This window comes from Betta splendens, chromosome 15, assembly GCF_900634795.4.
Source record: "Betta splendens chromosome 15, fBetSpl5.4, whole genome shotgun sequence".
In the NCBI taxonomy this organism is placed as follows: domain Eukaryota; kingdom Metazoa; phylum Chordata; class Actinopteri; order Anabantiformes; family Osphronemidae; genus Betta; species Betta splendens.
This window is the reverse complement of record NC_040895.2, coordinates 10832104-10846993: the sequence shown is the minus strand read 5'-3', so window position 1 is coordinate 10846993 and position 14890 is coordinate 10832104. Positions and strand designations below refer to the sequence as shown.

The following is a 14890-nucleotide window of genomic DNA, read 5'->3' as shown; positions in this document are numbered from 1 at the left end:
ATAAAAAACAAGAATTTAGTATTGAAGGCCATGGATATAAATGTCACAGATAGATTATTAGTATCCTGGTAGAGCAAGTGTAATCAACTTAAAGAGTGAACATTAAATCACCATGTTGCATCGTGTCATATTCAATTAACTAATTAGTCCTAATGTGTTGTGTGCTTGTGTACAATAGGACAGCAAAAAAGCATGAAGAAATATGGAAATTAAAAAAGAACTGCCAACGTATAAAAATGGTTTATTGAATATGGCCACAAACGATTGTTAATAAAGAAATAATGCAAATGATCATTTCAGTCATTGAATAAAAATAAACAAGAAGAAAGTTAGGTAAAACCTCTAATACATCAGATACTTTTCACCTCTCTCCAAATGAATAAATCCAGAAATTAAACTGATACTAAAAAAAAATAAAACCAATGCAGACAGGGCCTGTATTAAAATAAATAAATCTAAAGAAACTGCCCTGCAGTTGCAACAAAATGAACCTTTACAGAAAGTTCTTTGCTTGGAAACGATGTGTTTGTGTGATTGGCAGCGAGCTAACATACATTTAAAAAAAAAAAAGCTATCACATGCGACGTTCCCATCGTTTCACCACATGCTGTACTTTCACATTACATCTACACCCACATCAGAGTAAACGGATGCATCGACCATCACCATTAAAACCGCCACAAGCCAACTTTCTTCTGACGCTTAAATCCTTTCTAGTGAGCTGACAGGCTTCCACTTGCTCTTATCACTTCAGTCAACATGACCTCTGATACTGCACCTAAAGGCTTAATCAAGTAACTACAAGCCCACTTTTGTTTGATAAACGTTATCCTTGATGAATCTCAGTAGCTAATTTGATATCGGATAAATACATTTTGCTGTCCAGCAACAAGGCACAGAGCTGCAGAGCTTGAGTTGTTGGAGGCCCACCTCTCAATCTTAGAGCCTGGGTGGGGGGCGTGACGGCGGGGGTCCCGGGGGCCCCGAGGGGGCCCGAGTCGGGGGTGGACCGGGAGGGGGTCGCGCCATGGGAGGGGCTGCGCGGGGGGGCGGCGTGGTGCGGGGCCCCCGCGACGGAGGCTTTGTACGGGGGACTGAGTTGGAGAGCGGGGGGGGGGGGGGGGGGGGGCGAAGGTGAGCGCCGGGCGCGAGGAGGAGCCCACTTGTTGGGACCGGTGTCGTCATCTTTGACCCGTTGGAAACGAATACAGCGGCCCTGCAAGACAAGCGCGGCTAATCAGTCACTGCTTCAGTGCAGGATCCAGATTAGGAGTAAATGCATGTTCACATAAAATCTAAGCTCCACTGGTGTGTTTGTGTCACGTGTGTCCGATAGAGCTGCTTCTGTCTTCTGTCCACACCTGCACCACAACAGACACAGAGCTTCGCCCCATTTTAACCATCTCTTCTCCAGGAGCCTGATGCAGAACAGAAAGTCATTCATTCGCTTGTGTGCTTGACTTGTTGCAGCGTAAAGGGCGGATTTCAGGATGCTGACAATAGTTAACAGTGGCCCCCTAGCATTTAACATAATTTACAAGTCGGGAAGAATGGGACGCTTCTCCTATTGTTCTCATTGACGGTTTTCCTGTCTTCACTCTCCTCTCTTCCAAGCATCCCTCTGCACACACATGCAAAGTCTTGATCAGTCAGTGTGTGAAGGATGGAGGGTGGGTCGCTGTGTCACAGACCCTTGGTGGTCTGATTATAACACCTTATTAAATGGAAGAGGCCCTAAAGTCACAGAGGGGCCATTAAGCGCACCCCAGCATCAGTAGCTTTGTCACTGAAGGGCCCATTGTGTGTCTGTGTGTGCGGATGAGGTGTGTGTAATTGATTGGGGCCAGCCCGGTTGGGGGGGGGGGGGGGGGGGTGACTGCTTCGATCTTGTTGCCGGGGCTGCTGGTGAAAAGGCCAGTCTGTGAGCAGCAGAGCAGCAGCACAAGACCAGAGAGAGCATATGGACACAATGAGAACACAAGCTCATGAATATGAGTGTGTGTGTGTGTGTGTGTGTGTGTGTGTGTGTGTGTGTGTGTGTGTGAGCATGCTTCCTCCAGAACATATGGCCTGAATGAAAGCTCGCACTCATGAATATCAGACTGAGGGAGGTTCAGGTCGGAAGGAAGGTGGCAGACGTTACATGTAAGTACAGTACAGACAGTAGACGGCTGCTCACGATGACACGTCGCCCCCCGGCTTCCTGCCTGTCACCGCTTCACTTCCCCTCTTGGTGATTGTTTACACCCTAGAACACTTCCAGCATCGCTCCTCTCCAGACTGCCCCCCTGCCCTCACAAACATGTAACGCGCACATAGAGCAGTGGCGCGTGGCCGTTCGCGCGTTACGCGATACAGTAAAATGGAGGAACGACGCGGGAGCGGCGACGCACATCTGACGTGACAGCTCCTCCTGTCACCTCGCACGGCAGCGATGCACTTACATAAGCAGCACGCTGCCCGTGCTGACCCGCAGAAATGCCACCGCTCCAATCCCGATTCATCTCCACACGAGCACTGTGAGGATTTTACAGTATTAGGCTTCTTCGGGCAAGAAGAGGAGCTTCTGTGTTCATTTGTGCACGTGTGAGGATGGAGCGGCGGTGGCCGCCCCCTGGTCGGGACTGCCATCAGGTCTGGGAGACAAAGGAAGGGAATCTCTTCTGTCACAATATGGCTACTGGCCTGCTAACGCTCCATCTGTTTGTGTGACGCGATGACACACACGCACACGCACACACACACACACACACACACAGTGGAGAGATGAAACACAAACGGGGAGCACGGCAGAAACTGGCAGGCCGCTGATGGCCGTTTGCAGAGGCAGTGAGGGAGGAGTAACGTGGGGAGAAGGCAGGAGCTGCTGCACTCAGATCCTGATCCTCGCTTCTTTCTGCTGTGCTTTTTTACAATTTTTTTTTTTTTTGCCACATAGCACGTTTTGCAACCCGGCTGCATTTCGTCCTGCAATGTTGAGAAACCGGGCGTCCTCTTCCGCGTCCGATAGTGAGCGCTTAACTCCTTTCTCTCCCAATGCGAGTGGGAGCGCCTCATTTTCTGCAGCAAATGGCCCGTGAGGGCAGTTGTTGCAGGGTCATTGTGGCGCGGTCCTGTGAGAGTCTGACAATGACTCTCAAATCTGACAGGAATGAATCATGGCCGCCCATGGAGACAGAAGGGGGGGGGGGCGCAACCAAACCACCGGCGACAGCCACTCGCACACACGCGGCGGATACAGTAGACACACACACTCACGCTGTTACATAAAAAAAGATGAATCATGCCATTCAGCAAACAAGTCCATAAATTTTGTAGCGACATGGGCTCAGTTATGAGAACCAACAACGGCGGCGTTTACAACGGCGCAGATGTGTCACCGTGACAACCGGTACGGTGACGAAACCATGCCTACAGGGTTACAGATGCCGCGCTCAGGGTCAGCGCTAGATAACGGGGGCCGCTGTGCTCGTCGGGGACAAACAGTGATGTCATGATTTAGGGCAGCGGCAGAGAGCAATGAGGCAGGTTATAATCGAAACAAACCTCCAATAGCACACGAAGCCTGTGATTAGGAGTGGAAAGTGGCGACTGCGAGCGAGCACTGTGCTATTTGGAAAACCTGATAGAAACCCTGTCATTGTCCGCGGGTCCGAGGGAGGAGGGCGCTCCCCGTGCTTGGACCCAGCGGACTGAGCGCGCTCCGTGGAGCTCCGCGGGGGGGGGGGCGGGTTCTGTTGTAGGTGCAGCTCACCTGGTCTCCGGGCTGCGGCCTCATCAGAGACACCTGGTCGTAGCCTCGTCTGAACAGAGCCCACAGAGCGTCGAGCTTCCCCTGGAGGAAGGACGACGCATGTTATATTTTACTCCTCCAGCCTTCAACCGCTCAGCTAACGTATATAACCGTCTTCATGAGGCGGTGACACACCTGGATGGGCGTGTACCACCTCCTCTGCTGTGGCCGCCGCCGCGGGGGTTTTCGGGGCCTGGGTTCGTAAGGCTCGAATTCCTGCTCTGGCATCTTCACCACAGCATTTTTGGGTTTGTCCAGCTTGGCGCCTTCCTCAGTGGAGCCCTTCTCCCCCCATCGAACCTGGGAGTGACAGAGGTTAGTGGGAAAAACACATGCATTCCTCCTAAATCCTCTCGCAATTGTGTTTACGACGAATGTGCACCTCCATCCGCTTGATGCCACCCACTCCTCTTCCTCCATAGTAGGACGCATCCACTGTGGGCCACTTCTTCTTCGGCATCCCATCATCATCATCAGACTCCTATGATTTGAAATATGTCATGTTGCTTTAATCACTGTTTTCCTGTGTTGACCTCCCAAATACAAGCAGGGATCCAGTTAGATGGTGACTTACTGGCTCTGGAGGCGGAGGAGGTGGAGGTTCTTTGATCACCTGAGGAACAAATGAGCATGTCTCAATATTTGCAGTTGTGCATCACTCGCACAGAACGAAGCTGGAACACTTACCACGGTGCAGCAGAGCGGCCAGAACCACCACATCAGCAGCAGCGCCAACAGCAGGAACACCACCAGCAGTGAGATGAACACGATGGTGCCGTCGAACTGCACAGAACCAGAGAGGCAACGGGGGTCAGAGCAAACGGAACGCGGCCGGCCCGAAAAAGACGACGCCGAGAAGCCAAAGTACTCACAGCCTCCTCTGATGACAGAGGCAACAGAGGAGAGCTCAGAGAGGAAGGACAGAAGACTAAAACAGGAGAAAGAAGAGCGTGAAGGAGGGTTTACACACAGAAGGGCAGCAGGTTGGAGGGAGGAGGGATCACAGTGTTGTTATGGAGCAGGACATACTCACACACTCAGTGGTTGTGATGTGAACGGAGCTGGTGATGTAGGAAAGGCCCTCGTTCATGCTCACCTGCAGATAGATCACCCTGCGGGACACAAACGCAGAGACACGCCCACCGGTTCACATTCACGGTGGTGTAATCTGCTCCACGACACACGCACAAACATGCTGACGAAGACGCAACGCCAGGATCTTTTAAGAGTTCGGGGAGTTCTCCACCCACAGCAGGAATCCCGTCTGCCTGGACCGCTAATGTCCAAACCACACACAGACAAGTGCCTTATTCTCCATTATGTGGATAGGAGGGGACCAGCACTGGGGTAAACGGAGTGAACGCTGGTGTTAACTGGTGTTAATCCCAGCAGGGTGATGGTGTCCAGCAGACAGCTGGGTCCTGGTTGAAGGTTTGGGACAAGAATACGGTTCTTGTGCTCATCTTCTGGGGCACAGACAAGGGAGCATTGAGCTTCAGGACTAGACTGAATGAGGGGGCTACAAGGGGGTCAGTGCAGCTCCAGGGGGTGCAGAGCGAGGGGGATGGTGGGAGGACGGACTTTCCTCTATGTCCCCTCAGCACAGTCCCTGCTTTCTGAGACTTGGTGTTGGTCTCCTCACCCCTGAACCCTAACTTCAGATACCACACATGCCACTCCTACTTTCCTCCCTTCCTTTCAGGACGCCATCAGCTCCCGACCGACAGAGACATATCAGCCCCTATCAATCATCGATTTGCCCAATATATATGTGCATCTTTGCCCTTTGTGTGTGTGTGTGTGTGCAGGAGGGGAACTTTCATCCGGAAGGTTCCCAGTCAGCACAGATTTGTGTGATGGCCCCGTCAATGACTTCATTATTTGAGACAGGGCTCGAGTGGAAAAGGGGGCGGGTGAGAATCGACGGGTTTGGGTGATGAGGTGACGCTGGCAGCTGGATCCCCCAGACCTCCACTGAAGGCCTACACACACACACAGGAGGCGGGTTAAGGGAGCTCACGTGTACCGCTGATGTGTTTTGGGACTGTGGCTGATAATTAAAAAAATAAAACTACTTTTGGGTAGTTTTTGCGCCACGACCGCTTCCCCTCTGGCCTCATTCATATTTCCACGCCCGTTTCCACGTTATCGCTCCACAGCTCAAAGTCATCAGCCAGCTGTTGGCCTCCTCTCTGGGCCCTTTAGCCATTCACAGATGACTTCCTCTTTAGGAGCATTCCGGGTGTTATGTGGTGCTGTTGCTGCCCTAATAGGCTGCTGTTACATGGAAGGATGCCTCCTTCAGGCACCACTGCAGTGTGTAATGATGCCCTCTCTCATCCCACAACCTGCCACAAAGCCACGCTGCCGCCAGCCATTAGACAGGACCGACAAGAAACAGGTATTTAGTGAATTGTCTGCTTTGGCGAATGTATTGATTTTACTTTACGTTCTGTCATTATGTCAAACCTCAGACCAGCTTCTGTCAGTAAAACATAGTGACAAACTCGTCCGTCGTCTTCGTTTAGCCGCAGTACAAAAAAGCCGCACTTCCCCATCGAAGCGGCCCTTTTCACCGGTGGACGGGACCAGCTCAAATCCACGCTGGAAATCTGAATGACAGCAACGGGACAGGAGACGGCCGGGAGGCGTCTGACGCTGCAGGCCGCAGTGTATAATTATGCACAGCGAGCAGGAGGCCGGGGCGGTCTCTGCCGGCGCCGCCCTCAGCATCGCTCTGCGTGCCCCGTGACCAACCTCGGCTGTGAATCACCAGAAGCGGAGCTGGAAGGCCTCAAAGGGAACTTTCCAGGGCGCAGCCAACTCCCGTCACGCTTTCTTTATCTCCAAATGTCAGGCAGCGATCGGGATACGTCACAAACACATGCTGGGCTGCGGCGGGCCCTCATTAAGTCGTGTTCCTGGGCTCTGCTCCTGTTGTTCCCTTGTGATTGGTGTCTGGCTTCGTTAGCGGTGACAAACACTGATTGATCACAGACACTCGGCGACTTTGCCCCTAATTTGTTCAAGGACGGCAGAACTCGTGCCCGCGCAGCTGGCGAGTTTCTGGCGCAGCTGCACTTGGAGGGTTCCACCGCTGGTGAGAGCAGCTTACCTCCCAACCTCCTCCACCACCGGAGCAGGACAGAGCAGGAAGGTTTCCTCTATTTCAGCCGGTCTCTCGTCTGCACAGGGAGAAAAAAAAAAAAAACAAAACGCACGGTCGCATTCATTGCAGGAAGTTATTTTATTTCAAATGATCCTTGCAAAACGCACACGCGTGCGCAGAACCCACCCACGCTGTGCGTATCGTTGAGTTTGAAGCTGCAGAGGACCTGGTTGATGTTTCTGGCGTGGAGGAATCCGTTGCCTCTCACCACCACCTGGAAACTTTCTGAGACAAAAAACAAGACGCAGACGCGTCTCTAACAGCGGCGGGAGCTCATTCGCAGAGATCTAAACGCTTGGGACTCATTTTGGTTTGCCGTGGAGGACGGTTTGGTGTGTCATTATGGCGAGCGCTGACGTTCATCCCCTCCGTGTGATGTGCTCGACTTCAGTACCAGACACTTTATGCCTCATTGCTGCCTGTTTATATCTGTGAGCCTGTGCATGTCTGTGTAGAAAGGCCATAACATGCTCCAGTGGTGCTACTGCTAAAAGTGTTGCTCCTCACAAATATCTTAGCTAGAAGGTGTGTGTGTGTGTGTGTGTGTGTGTGTGTGTGTGTGTGTGTGTGTGTGTGTGTGTGTGTGTGTGTGTGTGTGTGTCTTTGACCTTTAGCTTCCCCGAGGCGCTGTTAAAGCCCACTGACAGAAGCTTGCTAGCATATGCTGGAGTGTCTATGTGGCTGCTACCCAGCATATGTTAGGGAGTGTGTGTGTGTGTGTGTGTGTGGGGGGGGGGGTCACTTCCTCAAAAACATGCCTGCAGGGCTGACAACAGCGCAGCACTGTCAAAGTGGCTCCCACCGTACCTAAACGCGAGGATGCGTGTGGAAGGTGCATGTTCAGCTCATCCGTGTGTGAACTGCCACGTGTTCGAACATGCACAATGATGCACCGGGGCTTCTGCAGCGAGAGCCACGCTGTGAATGCAGATATGCACAGTAACGCGGGGCCAGACGTCACTCAACAGATGTTTACAGATGCTGCAGAAGTTCGGAGATCGGAATGCTGATGTACAAGACAGATGGCGATGGGGGCCGAGCGCTGGCAGTGAAGGCAGCGGCCTCTGGTGAGAGCAGTGAGTCGGCCTGAGATAACGCCGTCGACCTCGCACGCCTGCATGTGCGCACATGCAGATGTTCGCTGCTCACGCCTTTTTTCCAAGCCAGACTCTATCCACGACCCGATCAGCCGCGCGTCTCTTATTACGGCCCGGGCCACACAAGCCCCGTCTCCTCCCACGTCTCCTTTCACTGTAAACAACAATCGAGGCCATTAGATGTGTCACGAAGCCCATGTAACTCCACGGCTTCTGTGATTAGCAGCCGCAGCCTAATGCGTCTTAATGCGAGGGCTTCACGCTAATTATCGCTAACGCCCACTGCCTTGGCTGCGTTAGCAGTCATCCCCCCTTTCACACTGTGTTACAATCAAACGACACAAGCTGCTGATGTGACAAAGTGCCCGCGCACACAAAGCGAAAACACGCGGCAACGGCTCGACTCTGATTAGAGAGCTGTTATTGTCCTACACAGTAACAAACTAATAGAAAATTTCTCTTGACTTAATTTCACAAAAAGGGAAGTGGTCAGAACAATTGCTGCATTAAAACAACAAATAAAACAGTAAATAAAGTAATATTTATGATATTTAATTTTCTTCACCAGGTCTTTAAATCTTAATAAACTGGTGATGGCTTTTAGCTCCAAGTGTGAGTGTGACCATCCTGTGTCAGTCGGTGACACACGCAGACAGCAGGGCTGGATGTGATGAAAGGTCAGTGCTGTCAGACACATGGTTGGCAGAGACTGGTGGTGCGTGGACAACACAGATCAACGCATCCCGCTGCCCTTTCATCTCCGCTCTCTGTCCATTTCTGCCTCCACCTGAAAGTTTGACACACATTTGGTTTGTGTGTGCGGCCGCGCACACGCCTCTGTGTGCGCATGTGTGCGTATGTGTGTGTGTGTGTGTGTGTGCGGGGAGAAAAGGAGGTGCAGCTTGTCTGAACCGTGGCCCTTCAATCACATTAGTGTGATGGGACAGTGAAGGGCAGCGAGAGGCAGAGGAGGCAGGGACGGCGGGCGGAGAGGGTCAGACGTTAATGAAAGCAGCAATCTCTGCTGTCACCTCAGATCTGAGGCCCCAGTCTGTCCTCTCAGCGCGTGGGGGTGGGGGGGGGGATAAGCGCTGTCACGTCCGATAGTGTGGCCCAACGTTCACTGTCCGGTCTGATGGCCCGTTCGCAGGCGTCTCAGCCTGGTCACTTCACATCAGCGTGAGAGATGTGTGTGCGTGCGGTTGAACGCGTGCGTGTGTGTGTGTGTGTGTGTGTGTGTGTGTGTGTGTGTGTGTGCGCGCGCTGACTAAAGAACATGTGTGTGCACACAGGGGAAGACAAAGAGGCACACTGTCACAATACCTATGTGATGTGTCAGCGCGCACGCATGCAGCGCACACACGCGCGGATCCGTGCTGACGGCGCCGATATGCGCCTTAAACGGCGGAGACGACGAAATCCAGCAGAGCCGAGCAGAACGCTGCACCCCGTGGGCGCGACTCTTCGTTAATTAGGCACCGACCCGGGCTGAAATGCATCCTTGGTTTCTTAGTTCACTGACCATTAGGCTGCTCATCAATCGAATAATAAATGAGGCTGTTGCCGAGTATCTGTCCACATGTCGAGTGACGCACAGACACTTCGTTCTTCCATGATTATTTTCCGTTTCTACTCCTCTCGTCGTCTCCTGTTTTTCATAACCCCTAATGGACGTTGATCTAATAACATGGCTGCCAAAGCACTCTCTTAAGTGAATCCTACCAAGGACGTGTCAAAGGTCATCCACCCCGCGATCAATCTGGACCGCGTGTGTCTCCGGCCTCTTGCTTCCATTAACGGCTGCTTATTAGCAGGAGAGCTGGCAAAGGCGAGCGCCTGTTTAACATATACAATGAGACAAACTAGGCCAGAGGAGCAGCCATGCTTAAAGATTCCCCTCTAATTCCTCCGACCACCACCACCACCACCGCCGCCCCCGCCCCGTGCCCCCTCCTCCCGTCTGCACACACGCTGCGCTGACGCGGCTTCGCTAATTTTCCCCCGGCCGCGGACGACAACACGCTCTGTGTCACCGCGCGGCCACGAGCGTCCGTGCGATTACCGGCCCGCGTGTTCCACAGCAGACGCTCAGGGTGACTGTCATGTGACACAGGCAGCCGCCGCCGCCGCCGCCCTTTGTGCCGGCGAGAAAGGGAAAAACCTCTCACCTCCGGCGCACGCGCTCGACGGCTCTGCTGCCAGAATCTCAATACAGGATTTCTTGATGATCTGAGAATCAGAAGAAAAAAACAATTGTTTATGAACTTAATTTTAATTAACTTAATATGTGGTCTGTAGTTTGAATCGTACAGAGTCGATGATTCCTCTCAGGGCCTGGAAGCCTCCCCACACAGGAAACACATGCTCCACCGTGTCTGCAATGGTCGCAAGCTAAACACAGAAACAAAAAGACACACACAACTGAACAACTATGCTCATTTCCTTTCTCAATCCTTTGTCTAGAGAGCTTACCTGTGTCTGGTTGAATTCCTTGACTCCTACGCAGTAAACGATGGCTCCCATGGACCGGGCCCTCTGTGCCTGCAGCAAGAGGAGGAATAAGGCCACCTACGTAAACACCGCTAGCTGATCGAAGCTCTCACCTCTCGCTGGGCTGTGTCGAACTGCCCCTCGTTCAGCTCGCCGTCCGTCAGGGCGATGATGACGCTCGCCGTCCCTGCAGAACGCACAGCTTTCAGGCTCTCTGCCGCCGCGCGGCTTAAAGGAAGCAAGCGGCCAATAGGAAGGAGAACTTACCGTACTTCTCTTGGTGGATCTGCTGGTTGGCCTGCAGGCGAATGCATGTGAATTATGAATCAAATGATGTTATATGGCATGTCTGACTTTGCTCAGTGTGAATGGATGAAGCTCAGTATGTGTCCGCTTTGAGTTAAACGACCTTAAAATGCTCTTGATTGAATTAAAAACAAGAAAGGGGCGAATTCCTGCTTAACTTTACAAAGTGTCCCATAAATATTTTCACTTCAGACAGTTCAGCACTTTCAAGAAGCAGCAAGTCAACTGTGATCTGAGCCACTCCTTGCTTACACTTATCTAATTGCTCCTGGTTCCTGCCATGGGCTAATTTCATCCACAGAATAACACGTTATATGTGGTTTGGGCTGGCGTTGCTAATGTAATAGGGCCATAAAGTCTGACTTACCATCTCCAGGCCCAGGTTCATAAATGTGTCACCTCCGGGGATAACCTTTCTCAGAGCCATCAACCCGCCAGTGATGGCCTCCCTGCAGGATAAACAGGCAGCACAATATAATTCCAGGAGATCCACTGATATTTAACACGTGTTCCAACTACATGTTTAGCCTTAAAACCATCTTCATGCGTCATCCTGAGTGTTATTTTAAAACTAAAAGCTAAACGGCTACAGCAGCAGATGAGCTGTGGCTGTTACCTGTTCTCAGTCAGTTTCATGACGATGCTTCCATGCGTGGAGAAGACTATGAAGGACATCCTCAGCATGGGGCTGCAAACAGGAAGTGGTTGCAAATGAAAAACAAACAGACAGCAGGACGTCCAGACACACCAACCACCATCCTGCTTGTACCTGATGAACTTCTCTGCCAGCTGCTCCACAAACGAGTAAATCTCCTTCCAGTGGTTTTTAATACTGCCAGACCTGAAACACAAGAAAAAAATTTGAAAAAAGTCATGATGCAATAAATGACTATTTCATTTTAATCAGGACAAACTAGGCTTGTTGTTATCATTTATGTCCAAAGTGTGATGAGGAAAACCATTTGGATGCTCACATTCCTCGTGTGCCCAGTCATTCCAGAGTTAGCTGCTGCAGCCCGTCAGAGAAGACAGTGCTGCTTAGCTGTGTACATGACAGTGTCCTTAATGAAGCCTGGTCCCAGGGGGCTGCTAATGGGGGCTAATTGCCACTGGTCCAGGGGGGCTGATGTTAGACAGGGACAGATGTAGCAGTCTGCCTCTAGCACGGACCATGTAGCAAGCAGCTGGCTTGAGTGTGCGTGCGTGTGTGTGTGTGAGGGTGTGTGTGTGTGTGTGTGTGTGTGTGTGTGTGTGTGTGTGTGTGGTGGTGTGATGGGGGGGCTGTGAGGGGGAACAGATGGTCCGAGTGAGCACAGCCAGCCTAACAACAGGTTGAAGGTCCGCCGAGTGAAAAGGCTGCGACACGCACAACAGAGGGATTCCAAAGTAACACTCAGCAGGGGGTGATTGTGTGTGTGTGTGTGTGAGATCAAACACTTGACACAGCAATCTGAGCTAAGGGCACGGCTATTTGTATGTGTAACAGGGTCATAAATAGAGTGACAGTCTGATCTGATTAGAGTCATGGCGGCTCTCTCTCGTAGCGCTCGTTTAACCAGTCACTTCCTGTTCCACTTGTGTCTTTCCCTGGATATAAAGGCGAGCAAGAGCCCCGGGCTGTGAGGAGTCGCCGTGGAAACACATTCAGTCTTTATCGTCCATACCTCTACACGCTTCAATAAGGATCTATTTTGCAGCAAATCATTCGCCCTCCAACAGCGTCGCCGTCCTGCACAGAACGCCTATTATTCTATTTGTTGACAACCAGCGCGAGGCCTGGTGTTTGGCGTGCGTCAGATAGGGAGCGCAGGAATGCAGGGAGCTGCTGGTAGTTGGGTTCTTCTATTCAGAGATGCAAAGGCATTCTCCGCTCGGCGTGCACCTCACCCTTCTGACCTGTGAGGGCACAGCTAAACGTCTGATTAGTGAAGAAGCAGACACTGTTGTAGACGCGTACAGTGGGAAACGCCCAGTGCAGCATCTGTATCTGTCCAATATCTAAACCAGCATTCACGTTGGTGATGTTTCGTGGTTAAAAAGATCAGCAGCTTCCCGGAGGCCTGCGGAAGCTACTCAAACAAACGGACGCATATCGCAGAGCTGGCCATGCATGACCGGCCGCGCTCCCCAGGCAGCTCCTAAACTTTCTGAAGCAAAGGTTAGGACCGAGGGGGCGGCGGAGAGGCAGCTGGCGGTCGAAAGATCATGGCAAAGTGTCGCGAGCAGAAAAATGTCACTCACTGCGCCCAGCAGCTCATAGGTGAACGCAAAGCAAAGGAGGAAACCGGACGTTGGACAGACGCTGCTGCAACTGGAACTAGATTTGTACAGATGTCTAATCCTCCGCTTTGACTCTGCTTTTTGGGCAAGTTGGAGCATATCTGTTTGTTCTGCATCCACATGGATAACATCACCAGGCAGCTCAAGCCTCAGCACAACAAAAATATCAATTATAGCGGCTGAGTGGAGCAGTCACACAGTCTGAGGCGTCCTACGCCGACTGGGCCACGTATGAACTATTTCTGGCTTCCAAGCGGCGCTGCCCGTCTATTGTCATCAGATGATGCAGCTATTGTAGATGACACGAGGACGTGCAGACCCGTTTGGGGTTTGTCTGCGAATTAGCGTTGGGAAATAAGGTCATGGGCGTCCTGGTGGCCTAGAGGCATGAGTAATTGCAGGGTCTCTGCTTGAAATCAGGCTGGGGATCTTTGTTTGTCATTCTTGCTCTCTCACGCCTCATTTCCTGTCAACCCGGATTTCTATCAAAAGAAGACGATGATGCCTGAGAAATACAGGGAAACACTTGAAAAAATAACCTGGGCTCTTTGAGGATTAGTCTACAATCAAGATCATGATTACTTTGGTTATTAATGCAATTGAATATCTTCCCTGTGGTTTCTAATAAACAGTCAAGAATGGGCATTAGAAAATGCATTTATAAAATAAATCGGTGCATTTCCTGTTTTTAACAATTCCATGATTTACTGGCGTTATGCTGTTTGAATCCTCAACCTAGTGATCTAGTGATCTAGTGATCGACCCGCTGTGGACGGAGACCACGGCCCCGCCGAGGGGCAGCTGCTGCAGCTGTGTCCGCAGGCGTCATCGGCCTGAAACCCTATCCATCCTGCTTTATTTGGCCCGGCCCACATCCCGTGGCGAAGAATCGCTCTATTTTCCTCGGCGCTTCGAACGGGGCGAAGACGAAATCAAGCGCAAACTGTGCGGAAAAGTAGTACACATGCTATATTACGCAGGCCCACGCGTGCTTTAATGCACTTCAAGACAAACAATGATGGGTGAACTGGTCTTGCAGCCTGTTCTCTATGGTCATATTAGGGAGGAAAACACATTCAGGGCATATTTGTGACATTCAAACTACTTCATAAAGATCTTGTTGTGATGTCTTAACGGGGGCTTGTACGTATTTTCACTCATTTTCTTATTTTTAACAGCGGACAGCGGAGTCCGAACGCGACTGATGCGCTCCGCGTTTCCAAACAACTGGGCGGTTGCACGGCAATGCGCAGCGGCGAGAAAGTAACAACGCTATAAATAATTTCGGACACTCACTTGTCCAGGACAAAATAAAGGTCGAAGGCGCCCTGACAGGACCTCTCCTCCTCCTCCTGTTGCTCGCCTTTCACGGAGACACCGAGACAGACAGTTCCCAGCAAAGCCAGGGCGACGAACACGCGAGTCTGCGTCCTCGCCATCTTTCCCGGTTACTTCTTCAATACAAATGGGGATCTTCACATTTTCCGTCTATCGCCTGTTTCTGAGTCGACCCTGTGTCAAAGAGACGTCGTGGGTGTCGCGTCCTCGTTGGGTTGAGTGCATTCAGCCCGCAGCAGTCCTGTTCGGTTTTAGCCGGGTTCTCCAAGTCTTTCTCTTTAAGCCCGAGGAAAAAAAAAACTGCAGGAGTGGGACAGGACGAAGGAGAGGAGCGACACCCAAGGAGAGAGGCAAAACGCCACTTTGGACAGAAAATTATTCTGCCCCATACGTCAAGAAGTATTGAATAGATGGTTT

The 14890-nt window shown here is 51.5% G+C and overlaps 1 protein-coding gene across 1 annotated transcript; it reads right to left on the bottom strand.

The window, feature by feature from the left end:
- Positions 1 to 224: 224 nt before the first annotated feature.
- antxr1d (ANTXR cell adhesion molecule 1d) lies at positions 225 to 14788 on the bottom strand. Its single transcript, XM_041073967.2, is given in 19 exon segments — positions 225 to 1111; positions 1113 to 1216; positions 3755 to 3835; positions 3929 to 4093; positions 4176 to 4274; positions 4368 to 4406; positions 4481 to 4576; positions 4827 to 4905; positions 6909 to 6978; positions 7089 to 7187; positions 10228 to 10288; positions 10370 to 10450; positions 10532 to 10600; positions 10663 to 10736; positions 10817 to 10847; positions 11223 to 11304; positions 11472 to 11543; positions 11625 to 11696; positions 14432 to 14788. Coding segments are annotated over 19 exon segments (1689 nt in total). The 5' UTR covers positions 14575 to 14788; the 3' UTR covers positions 225 to 939.
- Positions 14789 to 14890: the final 102 nt, after the last annotated feature.